This window comes from Oreochromis niloticus, linkage group LG12, assembly GCF_001858045.2.
Source record: "Oreochromis niloticus isolate F11D_XX linkage group LG12, O_niloticus_UMD_NMBU, whole genome shotgun sequence".
Taxonomy (NCBI): Eukaryota; Metazoa; Chordata; class Actinopteri; order Cichliformes; family Cichlidae; genus Oreochromis; species Oreochromis niloticus.
Genome location: NC_031977.2, coordinates 36,334,074 through 36,359,065, shown reverse-complemented (window position 1 = coordinate 36,359,065; position 24,992 = coordinate 36,334,074). Strand labels below are relative to the sequence as shown.

At 41.5% G+C, this 24,992-nt stretch overlaps 2 protein-coding genes across 2 annotated transcripts; one reads left to right on the top strand and one right to left on the bottom strand.

Moving 5' to 3' along the window:
* Positions 1 to 804: 804 nt before the first annotated feature.
* On the top strand, positions 805 to 24,751 carry LOC100702798 (GTPase IMAP family member 8). Its single transcript, XM_019365403.2, has 5 exons — positions 805 to 1,141; positions 9,049 to 9,083; positions 16,431 to 16,484; positions 17,618 to 18,250; positions 18,694 to 24,751. The coding sequence occupies exons 2-5, from the start codon at positions 9,062 to 9,064 to the stop codon at positions 21,447 to 21,449; spliced, it is 3,465 nt and encodes a 1,154-aa protein (XP_019220948.1). The 5' UTR covers positions 805 to 1,141; positions 9,049 to 9,061; the 3' UTR covers positions 21,450 to 24,751.
* Positions 21,500 to 23,458, bottom strand: LOC109194514 (uncharacterized). Its single transcript, XM_013267832.3, has 2 exons — positions 23,153 to 23,458; positions 21,500 to 23,020 (listed from the first exon to the last, which is right to left on the bottom strand). Exons 1-2 carry the CDS (start codon positions 23,432 to 23,434, stop codon positions 22,367 to 22,369), a joined length of 936 nt encoding a protein of 311 aa, XP_013123286.2. The 5' UTR covers positions 23,435 to 23,458; the 3' UTR covers positions 21,500 to 22,366.
* Positions 24,752 to 24,992: the final 241 nt, after the last annotated feature.

Sequence of the window (24,992 nt, the reverse complement as noted above, 5' to 3'; positions counted from 1 at the left end):
AATTTGTGCCGAATGCTGTTTTTAACTGAAGATTTGCTGCATCTTTGTATATAAATTACAGCATATTGTTAGGTGATCATCTTGCCAATGTGACATCACAATATTTTGCCTCACTTGGTAAATCTGCGAGATCTACAGAATATTGTATTTGTTTTAAATGTTATGTTGTTATGTGGTGCATGTGTTTTTGACTTTTGCTGCCATCATGTCAGGTTTCTCTTAAAAATAAGATTTTTAATCTCAATAAGATTTTTACCTGAATAAATAAAGGATTAATAAAAATAATAATAAAATAAAAAATCTGTCCCAAGGCATATAAAATTAAACACATCTTATTTTCTTATATTTACCTGCTGTGTAGCTCCTTTCCTTTCTGTTTAGGATTTCTGTGACTGCAGTAAAATTTCCTCCAGCCATCACCTATTCCAGTTGACCTGGACTAAAGTAAAAATTAATCCTAAAGCAAAGGACATTACTAATGAACACTGATTATACAGAACAATAAACATACTTCTTTTTAGTTAATATAGATTACAATCTTGAGCTTATTGAGCTTAGTTTTCTGCCTGCTTCAGCAACAACTCAGCAAAAACTAGTTTTTATTCCGCAGTGTGATATTCAGAGTTCATCTGAGAGTTTAACAGACTATTGTTAAAACATATAAATATATCAGCAGGTTATGGGTGAAACAAAAAATGCAGTTACAATGAACATTTCCATGATCTGGGCAACTGATGTCGCTGGTTTTCATAAATAGTCGGATGATCCGTCGCAATGAATTATGGGATGGCATTTTCTCCTCCCTTTTCATAAAGGATGGTCCAGTGTATCCTATGCTAAAGGAAGCAATAAAGGAAGCATTGAAGCTCCTTTCCTCAGTGTTTGGAGAATTGGAACAGCTCTTACTGTGGCCACCACGCAGATACTTCCGCGTCACGTCTTTCAGTAGGAACCTTTCTAAGCAAATCGGAATAAATTCCGCCCTCGAATCAAATCAAGCTGAACGTTTTAAAACGAAAAAGAAATATATAGACGAAAAGCTGGATGCAGTCAGTGCGTTGGCTATATTGACTGAGTTTAATAATAATTGATTACTGGCTGCACGAGAGGACAAATTAGTCGCATGACCGAAGAGTCTCTGGTGAGTTTGTGTTCAACCCATTTTTGCTGATAAAACGGTGCATGTGCTGCAATCAGCTTCGTTAAACAAAGAGACAGAAATAGGCTTCTCTATCTCACTGAACTCCTGATTTTAGGAAGTTTTTGTGACTTCAGGTTTAGTTTTAGTTCAGATAAATGCGGATTTGACACGGAAATGGCGTAGGGTGTACAGGGGCGGATCTAGAGAAATTTTCTTAGGGTGGCATGAGGGTGGCCCCCCACAAACACATATGCAGGTGGTTACGGTAAATATAAATATAGTCTATAACTTAATTATTGTCTGTAGCCCACATAATTACACACTTTAGTTACATAAAACATGTGAGTTTTGATGTTATCTACTGTATAGCCTGTATAATAAATAAACATGTAGCCCAATAAGTATAAAATCCAGAAAGCTACACAACATGGGGCGGTTCATTTACAAACACAAGTCTAACTTAAGTTTCACTGTTTTTTGTTAGAAAACTATCAAATTGTTACAGCTTAAATTACACTAAATGTCAGAAATCTGCACTGTCATGAACAAAAATGTAAACCTAATTTTTCATGATTTGTTGGATTCACCCTCTGAGGTCTGAAATACAATCGGCCACTTTTGACTCCTTTTGAGTTTACGTTTGTATTTCACCCTCAGATTGTTTCATTTGATTTTTTTCCCCTTGCCTTCTTTGGTATCATTCTTTTCAGCTCAACTGAATTGAGTTATTTTTTTTTTCACTGACATACTGCATTAGTATCACTGATCTGAAATCACACAAAGAACCTACAATCCTAGTCGTATTTTTTACTGTAAAAAAAACACAGACATGTTGAGTTAATTTTTATAACTTGAAATGCAAATATAAATTGTACATTTTGTAAACATATACAACTATTTATCTAAAAATGCAGCCAATACACCTGCTGTTTTTTTTTTCATTTTATGCAACCATTTAAAAATATTACTAAAACTAAAGTGAGAGAACAATCAGGTGTTGCAATAAGATGCCCCACAAATGATATGTGCCAGTAAAAGACAGAGGAGAACAGCACAGGGATAAACCTGCAGGCCTGACAACAGCAGGTGTATCACTCCGCTGGTTTTCTACTTAGTGACAGTGTTTATGTTGCAAATGTGCCTTAGTGACATTCATTAGTGCCCTCACTGACACGCAAAACAAAACGACTACACAACAGAACAACTACACAAGACAAGACAACACACTAAGTATAAACTCCACACTAAACGTCACAAATCTCCCACATCTAAAAACTCTCCCTCTCTCTCTCTCTCTCTCTCTCTCTCACTCGCTCGCTCTGTCTCGCTGCCGTTACCGTCACTCCCAAAACTTTTCCCTCTTCCTAAACAACCAAATCCCAGGTGTTGACTTTTTTTTTAATTGGTCAACATGGTACATTTTTCCACCGATAGGAAAGAGGTGGATTTTTTTCCTTTCTTTACTGTTTTCGCGCTGTCCTTAGAAAACGCTTAAAACACACACACACACACAAAAACGTGACGACAGTATTTAGAAAAAAGCGTGGCTTATATATATTATCATAACTCTGGATTTACTGGCCTGTAATTAAAATTTAAAAACTTTGAAGTCCGAAATTTCAATGTGGGCTGAAATACAGACTCAGCGTGGCTGCAGCTTGTTGCTATGTCAGCTTAGATCAGTCATGTGATTTAGAGGTGCAGCGTGTCCGTGGACCACAGAGGGTTAATAACACTCACCTTCCTTCCATTTCCAGAGTGTAACATCCAACCACCTGTGTAAAATCTTTTTTTTTTTTGCCTGTCCCGTTTGGTTCTTTTGCATCAGAATTATTGTCTAAAGGCGAAGAAAGATGCCCAACGGATTTACTTTACCAAATGGACCATCCCAGCCTTGCCGTAATGGTCTATTTGATTCACCTTTAATTGTTTATTTTATTTTCACTTGTTGTATGCGGGACAGACTTTACTGAGGGAAAGAAAGGGGAGAAGGAAGGAGGGAAAGAAAAACAGCTGGGAAGAGGGATGTGGAAAAAGGGCAAAAACCAAAAACCAACAGAATAAGCAGACAAAAAAATACATCTATCAATCACCTGGATCACCTGTTGAGAAAGAAAAAAAGAAAACAAGCAGAAGAAAACAAGAGTAACAGAATAAACAACATCAGAATGATATATGGGAATATGACAGTAAATACTAAATGTTAAACATTATTGTGCAGCACGTAAGATCGACAGCGCACAGTGTGCTTTGAGGTAGGAGCCAAAAAGGGTGTAGTTTGTGTGTGTGAGCACCCGTGTGTACACCTGTGAGCATGGACGCGCTTGATTTTTTAAAAGGTTCCTTCATGTAATGATCTGCTAGAGGGTGTGGGGGGGCCACTGCCCCGTCCTCCAGGGCATGAAGCAGGTATGGAGGAGATCAAGACTCCAGACATCCAGAGGCCCTCAGAACACAAGAGACCAAGGAAGACCAACAGTGGGGCAGCCGCGTCACTATCCCAGAAAGAGCTAAGGAGAGTCCCAGATGAGGGGTCACTCAGCAGCCGCGGAGCAGAAGCTAGGGGGGGTTGCAGTGACGTGCCCGTGAGCTCCGCCGGCAGCCAGCTGTGCCTGAGTGACCGAGCCCCAGGCCGAGAGGCCGAGGGCATCCCACCTCCGAAGTGGCCCCAGGCTCCAGGCCCGATAAGCAGCCGCCAAGGAGTGAGCCGGTGCGTACCTGGACGCCCATCCCCGGACACAAAGAACCACCAACGCACCGATGTCTGAGGGCGTCCGCCACCAGCAGGGGAAGTGGTGGGGGGAGATAGGCCTCCAAACCTTGGAGGGCCTGAGATGTCCCCAGAGAGGTGGCGTCTGATACCCAACCTGACATATAGACACAGACATACAGGCACACACAGATACAAACATCCATTCCCACCCTCATGCTCTCATATGCAATTACTCCACACTCAACCAACGTGGAGACAGACATAAAGAGACACTGTACACACAGTCACACTCCCCAAGCGTACTCTAAGAACCGGGTCTAGGTACCTTTGCCCCTAGAGGGGGAAACTGCACCCAGACACAGGTGGTGTTACCCTTTTCCCTGTGGTGGAGAGAAGCAGACCGCCCCGACTCCGCAGCAGCAGGGAGGCCCCACATTCCAAATGCACCTTAGAACACACATACATCAACACTACATATGAGCAGGTGGAGGGAGGTTTGGAGTCTTCTCACACCCCCGTTCTCTGCGGCCTGCTGGAGCAGGGGGGCTAGGAGGAGGAGTTGGCCGTCCGACTGGCACCTGTGTACCAAGGGCGTCGATTTGGCATGGACGGAAGGGACATGTCCCCACCAATATCCAGCGATTATTGAATTGTCCCCACCAATAATTTGACCTCTTCGGGTAAAGAAATACAAACCCGATAGAAAGAAAAAACGATCTGTCAACGTCTCATTCACCCAGCGGTGCAGAAAGAGTTAAATTACGTTCTCTACTGGAGTTCTACCTCATGTGACAAATATGGCCAATGTGATTGGCTGTGCCTTTCAGGGAGCTTTGTTTAGTTTTAGCAGCAGCAATCCTGCACTGTGAGGACCTCCTTGCAGCAGGAGGATGGCAGCAAAAATGAAGAACCTGGTTATAAGAAAGTATTTTTCAAAGAAACCTGTAAGTCACTTAAAGTCAAGTTCACTCATAAAATGTGTCCGTCATAATAACGTTGCAAGCAATACCAGGCCATACATGCCAACCCTCCCGATTTTTCCGGGAGAATCCCGAATTTCAGTGCCCCTCCCGAAAATCTCCCGGAGCCACCATTCTCCCCAAATTCTCCCGATTTTCGACCCAGACAACAAAACTGAAAAACCATATCCTAGATTGGCCCAGCCAATTCCAGTTTCCAACAATGGCTACTACTACTGCAGCTACTTAGTATTAATATTACTCTTATTACTCTTTCTGGGTCGCAAAATAAACTTTTAACATATTTTCAGGCGAGAATGTAGCTGTGTAAACCTCAAATAACTTAAACATGTTATTGTTTGGCCTTTTTCAGTGTTTTATTTGTTCGTGAGTAAATCGGTTTGGCTGAGATTAAAGTTATTAGATTAGATTGAATAAAACTTTATTAATCCCTCGGGAGGGCTCCTCTGGGGTTTTCACACAGCTGAATAAATGTCAAACAGAAAACTGATTAAACAGAAGTGTGAGATGGTCGAGAATCTACGCAATATATTATTTTATTTAGACAGCAAGGAGCAGACGGCAGAGGTGACGTAATTATGAAGGCTAGACCCCCCCCCCCCAATTTCACAGTCGCTCATTTCCGGTCTACCCGGCTTTCGGAGGACCCGGCCCACTTAGACCGCGAAGGCCGGGTGGACGCAGCCTCTGAATTTGGACACCCCCGGAACAGGCCGGTGACATTTAACTTATTTTTTCCGATAAGTAAACACTGTAAAAACCCCTTTGAATGTCTCCCTAATTCTGAGGTCTCAAGGTTGGCAGGTATGTGCTAGGCTTTGGCCCACATCAGTCTAAAACTGTATGTAACCATGAAAAAAGTGTTGCCATGTCCACCAGGACAGTATAGTATAGACAGTATAGTATAAACAGTAGTATAGACTCCTTCACATAGTGGACATTGAGTTGTTGTGTGGGGCACCAGTAGTCCATGTCTGTTGCTGTAACAGTAGTTCATGTTTAGAATATAAAATCCCAGCTCACTGATTTGATCGGGGCAATAGTGCCTAAAATGTTGCATAATTTTGCTGAGAGATCTTTTACTTTGTGGTAATCTTAGATGAGTAGTTTTATGGACAAAAACCAGCAGGTCATTCAGTGTTCCCTTAGTGCTAATGTGTAAGAGATGTTGGTGCACTATAACTGAAGTAATGTTGTTAAGTCCTTAAAGTCATATTCTTTTATTGTCATGACTGTATTTGAAGCTTTTTTTTATTTTTGTATGATACCTGATTTATATGGAATATGACTGAAGTAAACTAAACTCTAAAATCAGTCATTTGTTTAATAGTAAATTAACATTATATAATTCACATATAAAACTATGAATTGTAATTTTAAATGGTTTAAAAGCATGTAGAAGAGCATATGTAGGCAAGTATATTTCTCCTTTTTTTATCAAGAAGCAAAGACAAAAAGGAAAAAAAAAAGAAACAGGGCAGGGTTCGGTGGTTGAATCATCCGTCCCCACCAATGCCAAAACCAAATCTACGCCCTTGCTGTGTACAATCTGAAATTCCCATGGTGTTGTTCAAAATATGCTCTGGCACAATCATAAGCATCGCTTGCTACTGAAAACAAGAAAAAACCCGGTCCTGCTATGGGCTGAACCATTTGTTAATAGCGGAGGGGGGAACACGATGCAATATATTCAGTTTTAGCATTTATCTTCACTGTTGACTGTAACTACGCTCAAACTGTTAATGCTATCTTATTTTAATAAACAACACTGTCATATGCAAAACTGGGGTGGCACTTGGGGTGGCAAGGGATTATTTTAGGGTGGCACTTGCCACCCCATGCCACCCTTCTAGATCCGCCCCTGGGGGTGTAGTATTATTTACTCGGGCACGTCCGCGTACATATTTGACTGACATATATTTGTTTCCAAGGTTACTACTGCACCACAGTGGAAAGTGCACATAACTCAACTATAACTGAGCAAAGTGATCAAAAGTCAGACTGAATTTAAGAAGTCGTTGGCCTGTCCATCTTCATTAGTTCCTATTTAGCACACCCAAAATGCATGTCCACTTTAGTGCTAATACTTCTATTTGATTTATTTAATATTCTCATTGTCATTATGTCATCTCTGGAGCCTGCACACGTACATGCTGCTTACAAGGATGGGCAAGTGTGCAAGTCTCCTGTAAGACTCGTTTTCATTCTTCCTTTGGGATAGTTGCTTGCTCTCTAACTTTGTTGCCATCTCTTCACCTTATGTTTTCTCTGGTGAGTTCAGAGAGTTATAGACACAGTAGTGTGAAAAAGTGTTTCCTCCAGATTTCCAAGTTTTTGTATATTTTTCACATTTAAATGTTTCAGATCAACAAAAAATTTAAATATTAGACAAAATTAAGACAAGTTAACACAGAATGCAGTTTCTAAATGAAGGTGTTTATTATTAAGGGGAAGAAAATCCAAATCTACATGATGCTGTGTGGAAAAGTGATCGTCCCCTGAACCTGATTGTTTGTTGGGCCACCCTTAGCAGCAACAACTGCAATCAAGTATCTCTGATAACTTTAAGTGAGTCTTTTACAGATTTGTGGAGGAATTTTGGCCCACTCAACTTTACAGAATTGTTGTAATTCAGCCACACTGGAGGGTTTTCGAGCAGGAACTTCCTTTTTCATGCCACAGCATCTCAATCCGATTTAGGTCAGGACTTTGACTAGGCCACTCTGAAGTGTTCAGAGAAACTGAAAATACACCTGTGATAAACCACAGTTAATTTATGTTTTAACATTCATTAATGGTAATAGCAAATTTATACAGCATATTTCATTATACACGAACTCAGGCGATTAAAAACGGGAGGGAATGAAAGGGAGTGAAACCAGCAAAATAAAACTTTACAAATATGTCTGTGAAGGTTCTCAGTCATCCAGGTTATCGTAGTCAAAGGAGCTTGCAAAGAAAAGATTATCTGATTATCTCTACTATAACTGGTTTACGACACCAACTGTCTGCCATCTATAATCCAGTTTTGAGTTCCCTCCCCAGACGCCTTAACGCCCACTCACATCCTCGGCCATCTGACCTCAGGAAATCACATGACAAGGTGGGGCCAGGTTTCACAATGAGCTCACCCGAAACCCTGGCTGATTAGGTCCCACACCCGCTTTCACACCTTGGCTCATGTGATTAGAGGATCACCAGGGGGTCCTTTGTCCCTCCTTGGGGGGATACTCCCACTGGGTTTAAATCTGGGACTCTCGGCCATTTGACTGAAGAAGCTTCTCGGATGAGAGGTGAAATGTCTTCAAGCAACTTTAAGAAGTCCAGACGCTTTTCTTTGCAAACTCCTTTGAGCTGGTTTTGAATGTCACCACAGATGGAACTGATCTTGGGTCAGCAGGCAACATTTTCCAAACAACAGGACAATATGTCTGTGAAGGTTCTCAGTCATCCAGGTCATTGTAGTCAAAGGAGTTTGCAAAGAAAAGCGTCTGGACTTCTTTGAGTTGCTTGAAGACGTTTCACCTCTCATCCGAGAAGCTTCTTCAGTTCTAAGGGTCAAATGGTGGAGAGTCCCAGATTTAAACCCAGTGAGAGTTTCCCCCCAAAGAGGGACAAAGGACCCCCTGATGATCCTCTACCTAATCACATGAGCCGAGGTGTGAAAGTGGGTGTGGGTCCTAATCAGCCAGAGTTTCGGGTGAGCTCAATGTGAAACCTGGCCCCACCCTATCATGTGATTTCCTGAGATTTCCACCATTTGACCCTTAGAACTGAAGAAGCTTCTCGGATGAGAGGTGAAACGTCTTCAAGCAACTCAAAGAAGTCCAGACGCTTTTCTTTCCAAGCTCCTTTGAAAACAACAGGACAATTTATTAAAACAAAGATGGCTGATAATTTGACAGTAAATAATGTTTTGGTGTGCTTCTATACATTGCACAGGTCAGCTGCTACAGTCACTTTGTTTACTGCTTTATTGCAGTACTCTTATGTGAAAACTGAATTTCAACCAATGTAACTGCAGAACATTTTTAATGAACAGTGTGTGAAACACTCTGTGAAACAATTCTGTAAAAATGCTGAAAAGTTAGAGGACATAGCTTTATGATAAGTCATCCAGATCACAGAACACTGACATAAGTAAAATTTCCCTTGTGTTGTTTTAAAACTTGCTAATTATGTTATTAATAATTCTTTTTTTTTAATGTTTTTAGAGGTGCAGGTCACATGATGGCAACTGCAGGAACTGGTAAGTCCAGTCATTCTTTAAATCCTTGTAACAAAGCATTATTTAAAAAATAAATCAAACTGAAGGTGATTACATAAGCTCACAGAACATCTGACGGTGTGCACATGTAAACACGGGTTTTAGAAGGTTGTTCCAAAAGATTTATCTCTGACACTTGATTTGGTGGATGGATGGGGTTAGGTGGATCAGTGAATGGATGATTTCTTTTTCTGTACATCAAATAATTACAATTAAAAATCAAACCAAACAGCACTTTTAAAAGCTGTGCAAAGCATAAAATTAGTATAAACTTGCATCACTAACACATCCACCATCCATTTCTTTAAAGATAGCACAGTACAGCCATCTAGTGTAACACAAATATACAATGCAATGTACATTTGATTAAATATCCCTTTTGATTGAGTGGTAATCAAATAATTGGAAGGTTAAGCAAAGTCTTCTAAAATTATAGGGTTCTGTTTTCATTCTGATGGTAAGGAGGTAAAAGGCCTGCCAAAAACAAAAATAAATTTATGAAATTTGTCACACCATGCCTCTAAGTAACCTACTGCTTGTACTTGATTGTTGATCTAGAACTTTCTGATCAACCACAGTGGTAGCAATATGCTAGTGTCCAAGAAACTCTGAAGGAGGTTTTTGCCAGCTGGTTGGAGAAAACACATTTTTTCGTAGCAACAGGGGTTGTCAGGGAGTCCCTCATGACTGGTGGTTGCCAGATGATTGCAGGCCAGTCTCTAGACCTGTGCACCTGAGGCCTGGTGCACATTTTCACTGTGACTATCACACGCCCAAAATGGTGGACAAGGTAACATCACGTGTTTAGTGGTCACATCAACAAAACCTCAATACATCACATCTGTTATAGCTGCCTCTCATTTCTCCCCAGTGGTGAAATTTGATTAGATCAACTCAGAGAAGGAAGGGCTTATGGTGCTGTTGCTGAACATTATGCAAAGGTGAAAGGAACAGGAAAAAAATAAATATAAACTGTAAATTTATTTCTTTGGGGATTTTATTCTACACAAGTGCTCGGTTACACCAGAAACGTCAGAATCTCAGGTTAAAGCTCAGAAAACTATTTCAAAAACCGTCAAACGGCTAAAACAGAAAATTAGAGCAGGAAAACAGATTCCGCACAAAGATGTAAACACAACACGTGGATTGTTTACCCGACCACACGTACACGCTGTCGGCGCTGAAAGCCGACATCTCATAGATTCTGAAGCTGCAGGTTTCATTGCGCCGACCAAAATTCACTGAACCAGCAGCAAAAGAAGATCAAACTACACTTCAGGAAAATCTCCTTCGTGTTTTTCAGTTTTATCCTGAGTTACTTTGACACAAAGGCATCTGCTGTGATACTCACACATCTCAGAATTGTCAGCTTTGTTTTTATGCCTAGATAGTTTACACTGAGTTTGTAATGGCAAAGAAATAATGAAATAATTTTGAATTAAACATTTTTAATTTACAAGGTTTATAGGGTTCTTTCCACAGTACATATCCAAGATAAATGATCATAATTATAATATTTCTGACTGAGTCAAAATTGAATTGAATTGAATCGAATCGGGGATCGAATTGAAATTGGGACCTTGTGAATCAGAATTGAATCAGTTGTAGAAATCATTGATGATACCCATCCCTAATCGTAATATGGGGTGTCTGGTGATTCCTATCTCTGCTGAATAAGTGGGCTTGGTACAAGCTGAGCTGCAGCAAAAAGCACACATTCCCAAAAATTAGAAGCCTCTAAAATGAAACAGGTGATATGCTGCAGGGTATCCAGTATGTCACACACTACAAGAACAATACAGACAGCACTGAGATCAGAGATGTCACCCTGGCGGACTGCCTGAACAGTTCCTATGCAAGATTCGACAACCTTAACACAGAATCCCAGACCAAATTCTCCCATGACCCTGCAGACTCTGCTTTACAAGTGACACACAGATCTTGAAGGCCCTAAAGCAGGTGAACCCCCATAAGGCAATGAGCCTGACCATATCGCCATATGACCAAGAGTTCTAAAGTAATATTAATACTTTAATTTAGTAATAATAGTAAATTAAAATCAATTAAATTGGCTGAAGGACTTAAGGGTAGTGGCAGTCATGTCAGTGGCCATGAAGAGCTTTGACAAACTGGTACTGTCACACATCAACTCTTTGGTGCCACTACTTGGTCAGTACTTAATACTCCTTGATATTACTCTCTACTTGTAGAGAGATGCATATCACTTCATGGCATACGTTATGTCATATGGTTTTAGAGGGGTTTATGATTATGATGTAGGTACATTGTGTTAAGGTTCAAAAATATAGGGAAGGAAACACAGGAGGAATGCAAGTAACCACACTGGTCCAAAGGGTAAAGACGATGATTTTAATGAAATGACACGCGTGGGAGAATGAGCGGACTCCGTAAGCAGACAGCCCCACAATCTCATCCTCCAAACATCAAAATACAGTTTTATATGCATCCGAGTATATTTAGTGACGCCCCCTCATTGCGTCATCACATACATCAGCTTCAAAACCACAAATGTTCTATTCGACAACCTAAGGCACAATTAAAAGTACACTGGCTTCCATCTTCTCCCCGGTGGTTTCCCGTAAGCCAGCTCAGCTCTCGCATCGTGCATCTACTGCTTCATCCGTCAACTCTCACCTACACCCTAACAGTGTGTGTGTATGTGTCTGTCTGTGCGTGCACAGAGTTTGCCTCTGCTCTCTGCACCTTAGTTGACCTCAACCCAGGCAACCAAGCTAAGGCCATCCTGTGTTGTGATGATCTTAACTTCTATGTAAAATATATAAAACAAATATTTCAATCTACTACAACTACTTAAAACTTAATCAAAGCTTAATCAGACGTATAAATGCATAAAAGATGATAATAGCATCATCAAAACTCTGGTTTTGGTTTCACTTCCTGCAAAAGCATGTAACTTCAAAGACATATAACTTCCTGTCTTCTTTTAGCACAGAGTTACTCTTTCACCCTGCAGTCTGCATAAACATTAAAATTATAAATTCAAAAGCACTTCGGGTTATAAATTCAACTCAACAGTTTAAAGTGGTTTTTTACTGGACCTGTAATAAAGGCTAATATGATACCAATATGTTTGAACATCTGAATGCAATATCAATACCTCTTGTATCAATACTTCTTGTATACATATGCTTGCTACATGATTATGATGCAACAGTAATGACAGTAATAACAGAAATAACAAAATAATAAAAATAGACTTAACAAAAATAAAATAATAAATGGAAATAACAAAAATGACAAAAAATAATACTTCGTTCTCAACAATTGTAACCAGCATGTAACAAAATATATAAACAATGGGCAAATCAGAAGACTTCAGGAACGGCAGGAGCCTAGAGGATGGGTAACCACAATGAAAACACAACCACAAATGAAGCAATGGTTCAACTGTATTTGAAATTTGTGCACTGTATTGCATTTGACAATAATAACCAAAATTGTGTGTGCGCGCACAGATACCCAAAATAAAAGAATGTCAGACCCGGGTCTTTTAAAGTGTCAATATAATCCAGTTCAGGCCTGTTTGGTGATCTGGCAGTTTATTGGTGTGAGTTCAGTCCACGATCGATGTATGGTTTGCACAGTTTTATCCTACCATAGCTCAGGCAAGCAGACTTCAAGATTCAGTTCTATATGGGCTGTGGCTCGCCATCTATTGCAATGGAAGATCATTCCTCTTCTACGGATTTCCACAAAGTCTGTAATCCAAAGTTCTCCGTGGAGTCTCAGCTCCTTTCTCCAATTCCAAAAAAACCTGATCAGTGCAAAGCACTTCGTATTCATAAAACTAGCTTCGTATTTCCAAATCTGGCAGCTAATCAAGCAGACACCAACAGCTTCGCTGTTTCATCAGCTACCACGTTTCTCTTACAGGTACAGCTATGGCGCATGTGGTCTAAGCAGCCTTAGCAGCGCAACCAAACATGAAAATACAAGATGGGACAAACAATCCCATTGGTTGAACTGCATTTGTATCCAGGTCAAAAAAATAACCTTTAAAAAACAAAAATGAATAAATAACAGAAAAAATACAGTTCCATACTAAATAATTTGGGTTTGCTTGCTGTGCAACTTGGATGAGGTCACTGCAGAAATAAACACAGCCCACATTGTTTTTACAGCCCTATGCATTGCCAAGAAAACGGTCCTCCTTAACTGGAAAAATAAAAATAATCTTAATTCTAATCAATATAAAAACCATCTAATAGATCACATTAGTCTTTATACAGCCTCTGCCACCACATTTGATCAATCCCTTTGGGCTCCTTTGATCGGCTTCATCACCTAGTGGGGGTGGGGGGTTGTGGTTTGGTCCCGCCTTCGCTATTGTGGTTGATGTGGAGGTTGGGACGGGCTTAGGGCATCTGGAGAACCCCTAGAGACGTTATCCCTGGAGGGCTCAACCCGGGGGGTTGTGGTCATAACCTGGTTAGTGGCTCTGGTCGCTCTTAGAGGGTGTTCTCATCGTGGCTGCGTGCAGCAGGGCTGAGGGAGGGTCTGTACTGGCGGACGTAGGTTACTGGCCTGGTAGCCTTGCTGCCCCTGAGTGGATCCGGGGCAGGCGTGGGGGCTTGGGGTTCGGGGGTGCTTCGTCTCCGTGATGGGGCTCTGGCTGGGCCTTGGGGGCATCGGTCCTCGTCGGTGTGTCGCCGGGGTTGTGGGCGGGTGGGTGCACGGGGGCTCAGCCCTGGCGCAGGGGGCCTCTGGTGCATCGGCCTAACTGGGGGGCTCTTCAACTGGCAGGGAGGTTGTTCCATCCTTGCAGAAGTCCACTCTGCAGGTGGGGGAGAGACACAGGAGAGGTGGAGAATAAACCTAACCTGGGTGTCTGATGTCTTGTGTAGTCTGGAGATGATTAAATGTTGGGGTGGGTACAGTTTCCTCTGCGGTGGGGTAGGGTGGGCTTCCCCAGGTCCTGTGGGGCTTGGCGGTGCTGCTGCCGTAGGCCCGGTCTGGATGGGCCTGGGCTCCCTTGCCTTGGTGGGTACTAGAGGACGGGGGTGCCTACTGGGGTCAGCGGAGGAGCTGGCCCTAAGGAGGGGCATCTTGCCCCTCCCTTCTTTTCCTCCCCATCCCCGGCTGCCTCCCTCTTCCCGCTCCACCACACCCACCCACACAGGTAGGGCCTTGGGGTGCGGGTGTGTCACCAGGGTGCAGGGGAGGCATCCCCCCCCCTCTGTCCCCTTCTAGCCACCTGTGCCTCAATTTTATTCCACAACTTAGACATCCACATTATTCACACTCTCATAACACACACACACATATACATATAGGGCCTTGAGGGTGACTACGTTAACGGCGTCCAGTGGACGGTCTGTGTATTCAAACCTACCTCTGGCGCCGGTGCCCACCTCTCAATTTTAAATCCATGTAGACCTTGAGGGTTCTCGGGAGGGGCGTGCTAACACCTGCTGCTCTCTGGCAGCAGCACCATGCCCTCCCTTGTTTTAAATGCACTTTAGAACAACACGCAGCAACACTACACATGAGCGGGAGGAGGGAGGTATGGGGTCTTCACACACCCCCGTTCTCTACTAGCCATCGGGGCGGGGGGCTGGGAGGAGGTGTTGGCTGTCCGATTGGCCTCCCTGCTGCTGCGGACCCTGGGGCGGTCTGCTTGCCTCCACCCCGGGGGAAAGGGTACATCTCTTGGGTCTGGGTGCCGTTTCCCCCTCTGGGGGCGAGGGTACCTGGACCCGGGGCATAGAGTATGTTTGGGGAGTATGTTTGTGTGTACATGTCCATGTATGTCTATCCCTACGTCGGGTGAGTGCTGAGTGTTTGTATATGTGTGCATGAGGGTGGGAAAGCATGTTTGTGTCTGTGTGTGCCTGTTTGTCTGTGTCTATATGTCAGGTCGGGTCTTAGACTCCACCTCCCTGGGTACTCCCAGGCCCTCCAAAGTGTGGAGGCCTATCTCCCCTCACCACACTCCCTGCTGGTAACTGATGCCCTCAGGGGTCGGTGCAATGGTGGTTCTTGGTGTCCGGGGCTGGGCGCTCAGGTATGCACCAGCTCACTCCCGGTGGCTACTTGGCGGGGCCTGGTGCCTGTCGCTCGGTCAGGCCTCTTCCGGGGCAAAGGGGGCCCTCGGGCCTCCGGCCTCGGGGCCTGCGACTCGGTTCACTCTGGCACAGCTGGCTGCCGGCAGAGCTGGCGGGCACGCCGGTGCAGCCCCCTCTGGCTTCTGCTCCGTGGCTACTGGGTGACCCCTCGTCTGGGGATCTCCCCAGCCCTTCCCAGGAGGTTGGCACGGATGCCCCTCCAGTGGTACTCCTTGGACTCCCACACTCTGGATGCCTGGGGCCTCTGGATGTCTGGAGCCTGGATCTCCTCCATGCCTGCTTCATGCCCTGGGGGACGGGGCTATGGCCCTCCACACCCTCTAGCAGACCGTTACATGGGGAAACCTTTTGTATACAAGCGCGCTGATCCACACAGGTGTGCACACGGGTGTTCACTGTTCGTAGACATAAACTACACCTTTCTTAGCTGCTACTTCAAAGCACATTGTACGCTGTCTGTCCTGCGTGCTGCACAACAACATTCAATATTTAGTATTTACTGCTGTTCACACTTAGCTAGATTAACGTGATGGTGTTGTGTTTAGTATGTTGCTTTGTTTTGTTTGGTTTTTGCTTGTTTTCTCTTCTTTTTCTCTCAACAGGTGATCCAGGAGATTTTTTTTTCTCTCTTTGTCTTTGTAAGTGCCCTTTCTCACTGTCCCTTTTCCCTTCTGTTTTTCTTTTCCTTCCTCTCTTTCTTTCTCCCTTTCCTATCCCCCAATCATGTCTGTCCCATCTGTAACAACTGAAAATAAAATAAATAATAACAACAAAGTTTGATCAAATGGACCAATACGGCAATGCCATGATGATCCATTTGGCAAAATAAATCCATTTGGTATCCTTGTTGGTCTTCAGACAACAATTCTGACGGCTTAAGAACCAAATGGGACAGACAAAAAAAAAAAAAATAATAATAATTTGGGTTTTTCCTTTAGAGTCTTTCTCCAATTGTGAGTGTTTTCAACTGAATAGAATAAAACCCCTTTAATAATAATTACAATAAACAGTCTCTAAGTGCACATGTTTGCCACTGGGCTACAACATCATAGGTTAAAAGCTTATTGGCCTAAGTGATAAAATCAGGAGCAATGAGAAAGTATTCCAGCTTCCACTTTGGTGATACTCCACCACACGAGCGGTATTAATCCCCCAAAGTCGGTGTTTAAGTTATGATTTAAAAATCAGTGCTAAAAATGTGTCTTTGTCCTTGTGCTCACAGATGATATGAAACCACTGACACGCAGTTCCAGCTATGAGTTAGTGCCACCAAACAGTAAGTCTGTGTAAAATGTATATGTCTGTGTGATGGAGGTGTATTATGTAATGTTTTTTTCGTTGGTGTTGAAACAACTGTTGGGTGAAATGAATGCATTTCCTGCAAGATTTATTGATTTTAATTCCCTAACTTAAGGGGAGAAATAACCTTTCAATCAATGCCTAATATTTAAGTTTTTGTAATGATGCATGTTTATTGTATCCATTGCATTTAGACTATAGTTATAACTTCCCAGTCAGTTTGATATGCCTGTTATGTGCACTGGTTTCCTTCTGCATGCTGTGAAGAATAGCAAAGAAACATTTGCCAGCCTCAACTTACATATGGCCCAGTTGCATATCTGGTAATACTTGAACACAGAGACCTTCTTTGCACTGATGTAAACAATTTGTCGCCAGCATGAACACACAGACCCCCCAGTGGTCACAGGTCACACGTATCTCACGTACTCTCTGAAACTGTACACACATTGTGCATTAACCTCTCCCTGAGTACAGATACCAACTCCACATGTTTACTCAATGTTTCTTAAATGAAATTTATACGTGAATGTAGGAGTGTTTGTAACTTGTGTGTCTGTAGAGTGTCTAGTTTTGGGTGTGTGTGTAGGCATGTAGCTTTGTGTGTGTTACATGTGCATGCAAGTCGGGGTGCAGGTCTCTGTGTCTATTGTTCTGTATGCGTATATGTGCTTCTACCTAAATGTCTCTGTGTGTCAATGTATCTATTATTATATGTGTTTTTTTATAGATGTGTGTGGAAGAAAAACATCCCTGTTGTGTAATGATCTGCACTTGCACGTTAGGCAGGCCTCTTCTCTTTCTGAGTTTAAAACTCTTCTCAAAACATATTTATTTGCTGAAGCCTTTGGTACTTTTTAAGGGGTTGACTCGATTTGTTTTAAAATGTTTGATTTGATTTATTTAGTTATTATTTATCTTTGTTTATTTATGCTATTTGTATATGTACAGCACTTTGTGAGCCCTGGTTTTATGTTAAAATGCTTTATAGATAAAGCTGGTATGGTATGGTAACCCAACAATTTTATATTTGAAGTATGGATAGTCAATTCTTGTTCTGATTCTCTTCAGTTAATTGTCTGGAAATAAATGATTTATTTCTCTTTGCAGTGTCCGAGCTGAGGGTGGTTCTGCTGGGGAACAAATGGTCAGAGATGAGAGCAGTGGGGAACATGATACTGAGACAGGAGAAGTTCTGTACTGAAAAAGCAGCTGACTGCTGTGTGAAATTCAGTACACCCTTCAAGGAAAAACAAATAGTTGTCATTAACACCCCAGACCTGCTGCTTCCAAACATCTCTGAGGACAAACTGAAGAAACATGTAGAAACCTGTGTGAGGCTCTCTGATCCTGGACCTCATGCGTTCCTGTTGGTTCTACAGCCTGAAGACTTCACTGAGGAGCAAAGACTGAAGCTCTGCAGAGTCCTTGAAGAATTCAGCGATCAATCATTTGATCATTCATTGGTTCTGAAATCAACTCCCAGAGAGAAGAGCTCAGCTTTGATGGAAGAAGATCAACCCTTAAAGGACTTTATCAGAAAATGCAAATACAGACATTTGATGCTGAAGAAGCTTGAACGTGCAGAGCTGCTAACACGCTTGGTTCAAATTGCAAAAGAGAACAATGGACACATGGTCTGTGATGTATTTGAGGATGCAGCAACAGGTCTGACTTCTGAGCAGGAAAACCTCAAACAAGAAAAAACATCAACCTTTCAATTTGGTCCAACAATGGAAATTGGTAAGTTATTGTTTATGTCATGATCCCTGGGTCCATGACCCAGTATTTTGAGTTTTGTCTCTTTTCAGTATTTCCTGGGGTTTCTGTTTATTTATGTTTCCCAGGTTTGGTTTTCCTGATTTCAGTTTATATTATATTTCCTTTTATTTTTGACTCCCTTATCTTCCCATGTCGGCCCTAGTCTTGTCTTGTCTCCCAGTGATTATTCCCAACAGTGTAAGTAAATCACGTTTTATATATATATATATGTATATATATATATGTGTATATATATATATGTGTATATATATATATATATATATATATATATATATATATATATATACTGTATATATATATATATATACTGTATATATATATATATATATATATATATATACTGTATATATACTGTATAACGTGCTTGGTGGCGTCTTAATCTTAGTATTTTTGTTAATTTACAGCACCTGGACTCAGAATTGTGATATTTGGAAAAAGTGAGGTCAAAAAGAAAACGCTCTGCCAATTCATCATAGAGAAAAAACACTCTCAGTTCTTTAAATTAAACCCGAGCAAGCAATGTGAGGTGGCTCACGGAGAATGGAAAAGAAAACCAGTAACAGTGGTGAAAACGCCAGACATGTTTAGTCTGACTGTGGAAGCAATTATTGAAGAGATGAGAAGCTGTGTGACTCTTTCCCTTCCTGGACCAAACGTTCTGCTGCTGCTAGTGAAACCTTCTGATTTCACTGAAAAGAACAGAGCAACTCTGAAGGTCATCCTGAGTTTGTTTGATCAAAATGCCTTTAAATACTCGATGGTCATCTTCACACATGAGAATGAAATGAGTTTCTGTGTGAATGAACTCCTCAGTGACTGTGGAGGAAGACACTACAATGTGTTTGAGGAAGACCACAAACAGTTAATGGAGAAGATTGAGGACATTGTGAATGAAAATAAAGGAAAATGCCTCACACTCACTGAAGAGACCACACAACTGAAACCATCTTTAAACCTGGTTCTGTGTGGAAGGAGAGGAGCAGGGAGGACGTCAGCAGCCAAGGCCATTTTAGGTCAGACTGAGCTTCATTCAGTCTCCAACTCATCAGAGTGTGTTAAACATCAGGGAGAGGTGTGTGGACGTTGGGTTTCCCTGGTGGAGCTGCCTGCCTTGTATGGAAAACCTCAGGAGGCAGTGATGGAGGAATCACTCAGGTGTATCTCCCTCTGTGATCCTGAGGGTGTCCATGCCTTCATCCTGGTCCTACCTGTGGCTCCCCTCACTGATGAAGACAAGGGAGAATTAGAGACCATCCAGAACACATTCAGCTCTCGAGTCAATGACTTCACCATGATTCTGTTCACTGTGGACTCAGATCCTACAGCTCCAGCTGTTGTTAACTTTGTGAAAAAAAACCAGGACATCCAGGAGCTCTGTGAGAGCTGTGGCAGAAGATCTGTTGTTCTCAACATTAACAACAAACAGCAGATCCCACAGCTGGTCCAGGCTGTGGAAAAGGTTAGAGAGACAGGACCCAAATCCTTCACAAAAGACATGTTCATATTAGCTCAGATGGAGAGAGTGGTAGAACAGAAAAACATTAACACAAGACTTAAAGCTGAAATGCTGGATTTAAGAAAAAAAAGGGATATGTGTGTTCATGATAGAAATCAGAACAATGAATGTCTCAGGATGGTTCTGATTGGAAAGACTGGCAGTGGAAAGAGCGCAACTGGAAACACCATTCTGGGCCTACGGCAAGGGAAAGAACGTTTTAAATCTAAACCCAGCGGGAAGTCAGTGACAAAGTACTGTGAGAAAGCAGAAGGAGAGGTCGATGGACGTCCTGTTGTTGTGGTCGACACCCCCGGTCTGTTTGACACGAGTCTGTCCAATGATGAAGTTGAGCAGGAGCTTGTGAAATGCATCACCATGTTGTCTCCTGGACCTCATGTGATCTTACTGGTGCTGTCAATTGGCCGGTTTACAAAGGAGGAAAAAGATACCGTTGAACTGATCAAGAAATACTTTGGGAAAAATTCACAACATTTCATTATTGTTACATTCACCAGGAAAGATGAACTGGGCGATCAAACATTTGAGACTTACATAAAAGAAGATTGTGATGAATTTGTACAAAAATTGATTTATGACTGTGGAGACAGATATCATGTCTTTAATAATAAGGATGCAAAGAATCGGGCTCAGGTCAGTGAGCTGCTGACAAAGGTTGAGGTAATGGTGCACGAAAATGGAGGCAGCTGCTACACCACTGAGATGTTCCAAGAGGCTGAGGTGGCAATAAAGAAGGAAGTGAAGAGGATCCTAAAAGAGAAGGAAGAGGAGATGATGAGACAGAAAGAAGAGCTTGAACAAAAACATGAGGAACAGATAAAAGCAATGGAAAAAAGAATGGAAGAACAGAGAGTGGAAACTGAACAGGAGAGAAAACTGATAGAAAAACAACTTAAAAGAATGGAGGATAACATAAAGGATGAACGTGAACAGAGAAAAAGAGAACAGGAAAGGCGAGAAGCAGAGGACCGCCAAAGGAAAATACAAGATGAACTTCAACAACAAGAGTGGGAACGAAAGCGTATAGATCTGGAGAAAAAACTAAAGGCAGAATCAAAGGAAAAGGAAATAACTGACCGACAGCTGGAACAAAGCAGAGAAGAGATGAGAAACCAACGAGAGAAGTGGGAAAAGGAAAAGAGTGAGTGGTGGGACAAACGACATCAAGAAAATGAACAGAAACAAGCAAAACTTAGAAAACTGCAAGAAGAATACGAACAGGAAAGAGAAAAATATGACAACAAGAGAAAAGAAGAGGATCGAATGAGAAGAGAGCAAGAGGAGAAGGAGCGGAAAGAACTGGAGGAAAAGTATAAGAAAAAACTGGAAGAAATGAAGAAGAAATATGAAGGAGAAGCCAGAAAACAGGCTGAAGAGTTCAATGAGTTCAGACAGAAATACACCAAAGACTTTACAGCTCTGGTAGAAAAACACATGGAGGAAATAAAAGAACTGAAACAACAACATGAGAGAGAAATGCAGCAGACAGAAGTGAGACAACGTAAAGATTACAAACAGTTGGATGAACTCTCCAGTCACAAAGAAAAATTTCTCAAAGAACAAATTGAGGACTTGAAGAAAAAGCATGAGGAAGAAATAAAGGCTCTAAAAAAGAATTATGAGAGCAGCTGTATTATCCTCTGATCATGAACATTATAGACCTTCAGTAGTTTTTCATATTTTTTTCCCCATTATTTTTTTTTTTTTGCCAGTATTTTTGGAGATTTATGAAATATACTGGACTCCATATTCTTAATGAGTCTAGAGAGCCTGTCAGATACATCCCCGGTAGTGAAGATTAATAAGAATATACATATCTGTAGTGTATGTGTAATATTTGCAATGTTAAGTAAATTCTTTGATGTACAATATTTACAGTTTTTTCCAATCGCTAACAAGCGCCTACCCATACTTCAGATACGTTTTCTAAACTCTTAACACAGACTCACACCTACAAAACACAATTGGCCAAATGGATAATTTTCTTCCCAAAAATACATTTTGTTAAATATATACTAACTCTTCATTTCAAAATAGAACACATCTTTCCCTGCACACACTAACTGTACAAAAACACTATAAATCTGACTCAAAATGAAATTAGTCTGCCAAAGAATAACACTTGTTTTCACTTCACAAGGTACATGCAGTCAATCAAAGTACACCAGGTTTCAAAATACTGGCTATTATTGACATTACAAAAACTGCATAGACTTTTATGTTTCAGTTTTACAGGTATTTGCATGCGAAACATGCAATCCACCATTTTGACACCAGAAATGTCTTGGTTGGTAACTGTATGTCCACATGTACAGTAATGTTCACATTCAAAAGCATTCCAGTAAAAAGCAAACAGGTTTTTGTTTCTTTACTGTTTACTACAGGAGGTACAGTAGAAACACGGTATGATAGGACAGAGAAAGTTTTACAGTATTGCTTACAGTGAACAAAATATCCATGAAACACACAAGAGCATTCTGAACAAAAAAACAACAGCAAAAAGCCAAGATAAAAAGGGGGGGAGGGGGAGGGGGGCTAAAAAAAAGGCAAAAAATTTGCATCTAATCTCTGCGATCTTCAGGGTTAGGCCACATGTTTTCATCAACATCACATCTGATGTTATCCAAGTCGATGCACCTGGGATAAAACCGCCTGGTATGTCGGATCCACCCTTGGCAATCGTCAACTGTGATGTCCCTGGAGCCAGCATCCATGGCTTCAAGGAGGGACATCTGGTCATGTGGCTGATGGTCATAAACCTTCCACCTCCATGCAGAAAAGAACTCCTCTATGGGGTTGAGGAAAGGTGAATAGGGTGGAAGGAAGAGACTTACCAGTCTTGGGTGGACTTCAAACCATGTTGTTATTGCTTGCGAGTGATGGAAAGCCACATTGTCCCAGGTAATTACAAAGGTCCTCATGTTTTCACCCTCCTGACCCTGCTCTGGAACCAGGCGCTGGTGGAGATCATTGAGAAAGGCAAGCAAGCGCTCTGTATTATAGGGTCCAACCTGACATCTGTGAAGGAGTAATCCTGCATTTGCAATTGCTGCACACATGGTAATGTTTGCCCCTCTCTGTCCTGGCACATCAACTGTGGCCCTTTTTCCAATTACATTTCGTCCACGTCGACGCCTTTTGGCCAGATTGAATCCTGCCTCATCGATGTATATGAATTCATGAGGGGCCTGGTTGGCCTCCAATTCCATAACTCTCTGAAATAAAGTTTATGTAAGTCATGTTATTACTGTATACCATACTGTACTGTAACCTAGTATTGTGTAGGTTACCTACTTGCAAAGTGCAAAGCTTATAGAACTGGACATTGGATTGAATATATACTATACCTGGACATATTGTCGTCGTAGCTCCTTGACCCTCTCACTGTTCCTCTCAAAGGGAACAGTGTAGAGCTGCTTCATCCGCACTGTGTGTTTGGACAATGTCCGCGTAATGGTTGTGAGGCTGATTCTATCGATATTGTCAAATATCTCATGGTCCGCCACAATTCTAGTTTGGATTTCACGCAGTTTTATTGCATTATCTGCAGCAACCATTTCTACAATGGCAAGCTCCTGATCATTACTGAGGAGCTTTCCTCTTCCCCCAGAGGGTGGAAGACGTTGCATTCTTTAGAAAGACAAAAAATTCAACATATGCATTACTGTATGACCATATTGACATGTCAAGTGAGAATAGAAACAATCCATGTAAAATGCAATACTTACCTGTTGGTTTGTTGAAAGATGCGTATAATGGAGGCAACCGTTGACCGCCTCAAATTGGGCTGCACTCTTTCACCAGCCTCTCTTAGTGAAAGACCATGGTTGATTACATGGTCAATGATAGTGGCACGAATTTCATCACTGACTACTGTTCTTGCAGCCCTTGGAATGCCACCACCACGCATTCTTACACCTCTACCTTGCCCTCTCCTTGGGCCTGCTCTTCTCCCTGGGCCCCTTGCTCTTACTCTTCCTCGACCAGACATTACAGTGTTTGTCTTTTTTTTGTTTCCAAAAACATCACTCCTCAAGGTCTTGCCTTATAAACCCCACTGAGTCTAAGCCAGACTGGAATAAGCTGTGGTTGGCCCAATTTACCCAACATAAATCAGCTGTGTGTCAATTATTCAATTGTTTGTTTATTATCAGCTGAGATATATTTTTGATATTGATATTGTTTTTGTACTGATATCATTGCAGAAGCAGAGGTTTTTATACTGTATCTAAGGTTTGGAATATTGTTTTTGCTATTGTGGGATGTTGTGTGTTAACATTCGTAAATACTACAAACACAGTCCATAATTTTGTTGGGAGGTATAGCTTGTCTGTTAAGAAAATGTAAGCATTGTGGAAATGTGTTCACTGACTGCATATTGGGTGAACACGACATGAAATGTGTGAATGGTATGGCCACGACAGACCGATGCTGTGCTAATTGTGTTTAGAGTTTTGCAAATGTGACAACTGTTTGGACAAACGCTTGTTAGCGACTGAAAAAAACTGTAATATGCAATACAATTGCTCCTCTCTCTCATAATCATTTTTATTGTCATTTAGGGACTGAAATAATAACAGAATGAAATTGTCCATATGTTCTTTATGTCATATCAAATGTCACACTGGGAAAATATGTAATGACCCTAAATTTTCCATGTACAAATATGCTAATTTTTTCGTTGTATGTGTTTTCATATTTTCTATAGTCCCAATTTCACTGACTTCCTTTTTAAATGAATTTGTTTCTTTAATTTTTTTTCTTTCTATATTTTTAAGTGGAAAATTCAAATCGGAAAAAGAGGATTGTTTTAGGAATTTGAGTTCTATCCTTTAACATATGAGTAGTGTTAAAACATCATCAAAAAGATATCTGTCATATAAAATATTTGATGTAAAGCTTTAATATAATTGACACTTGAAGTTTTTTAAACTTTTAACTTTGTACTTGTTTTTGTGGTTTACTTAATTTTACTACAACTTTTACTTGCAGTGAAATATATCTTTTGACTGTGTAACATGGGTTGTATTCAGTGGTTGAGAGGAGGCAGCAAAAACACTCCGCAGAACGGTCAAAAACTCATGACTACAGTGGTAGTGGGAGTTCCACAGTGTTTGTCCTTTAATAAACACACTCTTTACCAACCCTACAAGGCCCGGTTGAATGGCTGCTTATCATACATGAAGT

Bases quoted from the DNA above. Each gene is read 5' to 3' on its own strand.
- LOC100702798 (XM_019365403.2), top strand. From the start codon at position 9,062: ATGATGGCAACTGCAGGAACTG. The intron at 16,485-17,617 runs GTAAGTCTGTGT...TTCTCTTTGCAG, and splicing joins TGAGTTAGTGCCACCAAACA to TGTCCGAGCTGAGGGTGGTT. The intron at 18,251-18,693 runs GTAAGTTATTGT...GTTAATTTACAG, and splicing joins TGGTCCAACAATGGAAATTG to CACCTGGACTCAGAATTGTG.
- LOC109194514 (XM_013267832.3), bottom strand. From the start codon at position 23,434: ATGCAACGTCTTCCACCCTCTGGGGGAAGAGGAAAGCTCCTCAGTAAT. The intron at 23,021-23,152 runs GTATAGTATATA...ACTTTATTTCAG, and splicing joins TACGACGACAATATGTCCAG to AGAGTTATGGAATTGGAGGC.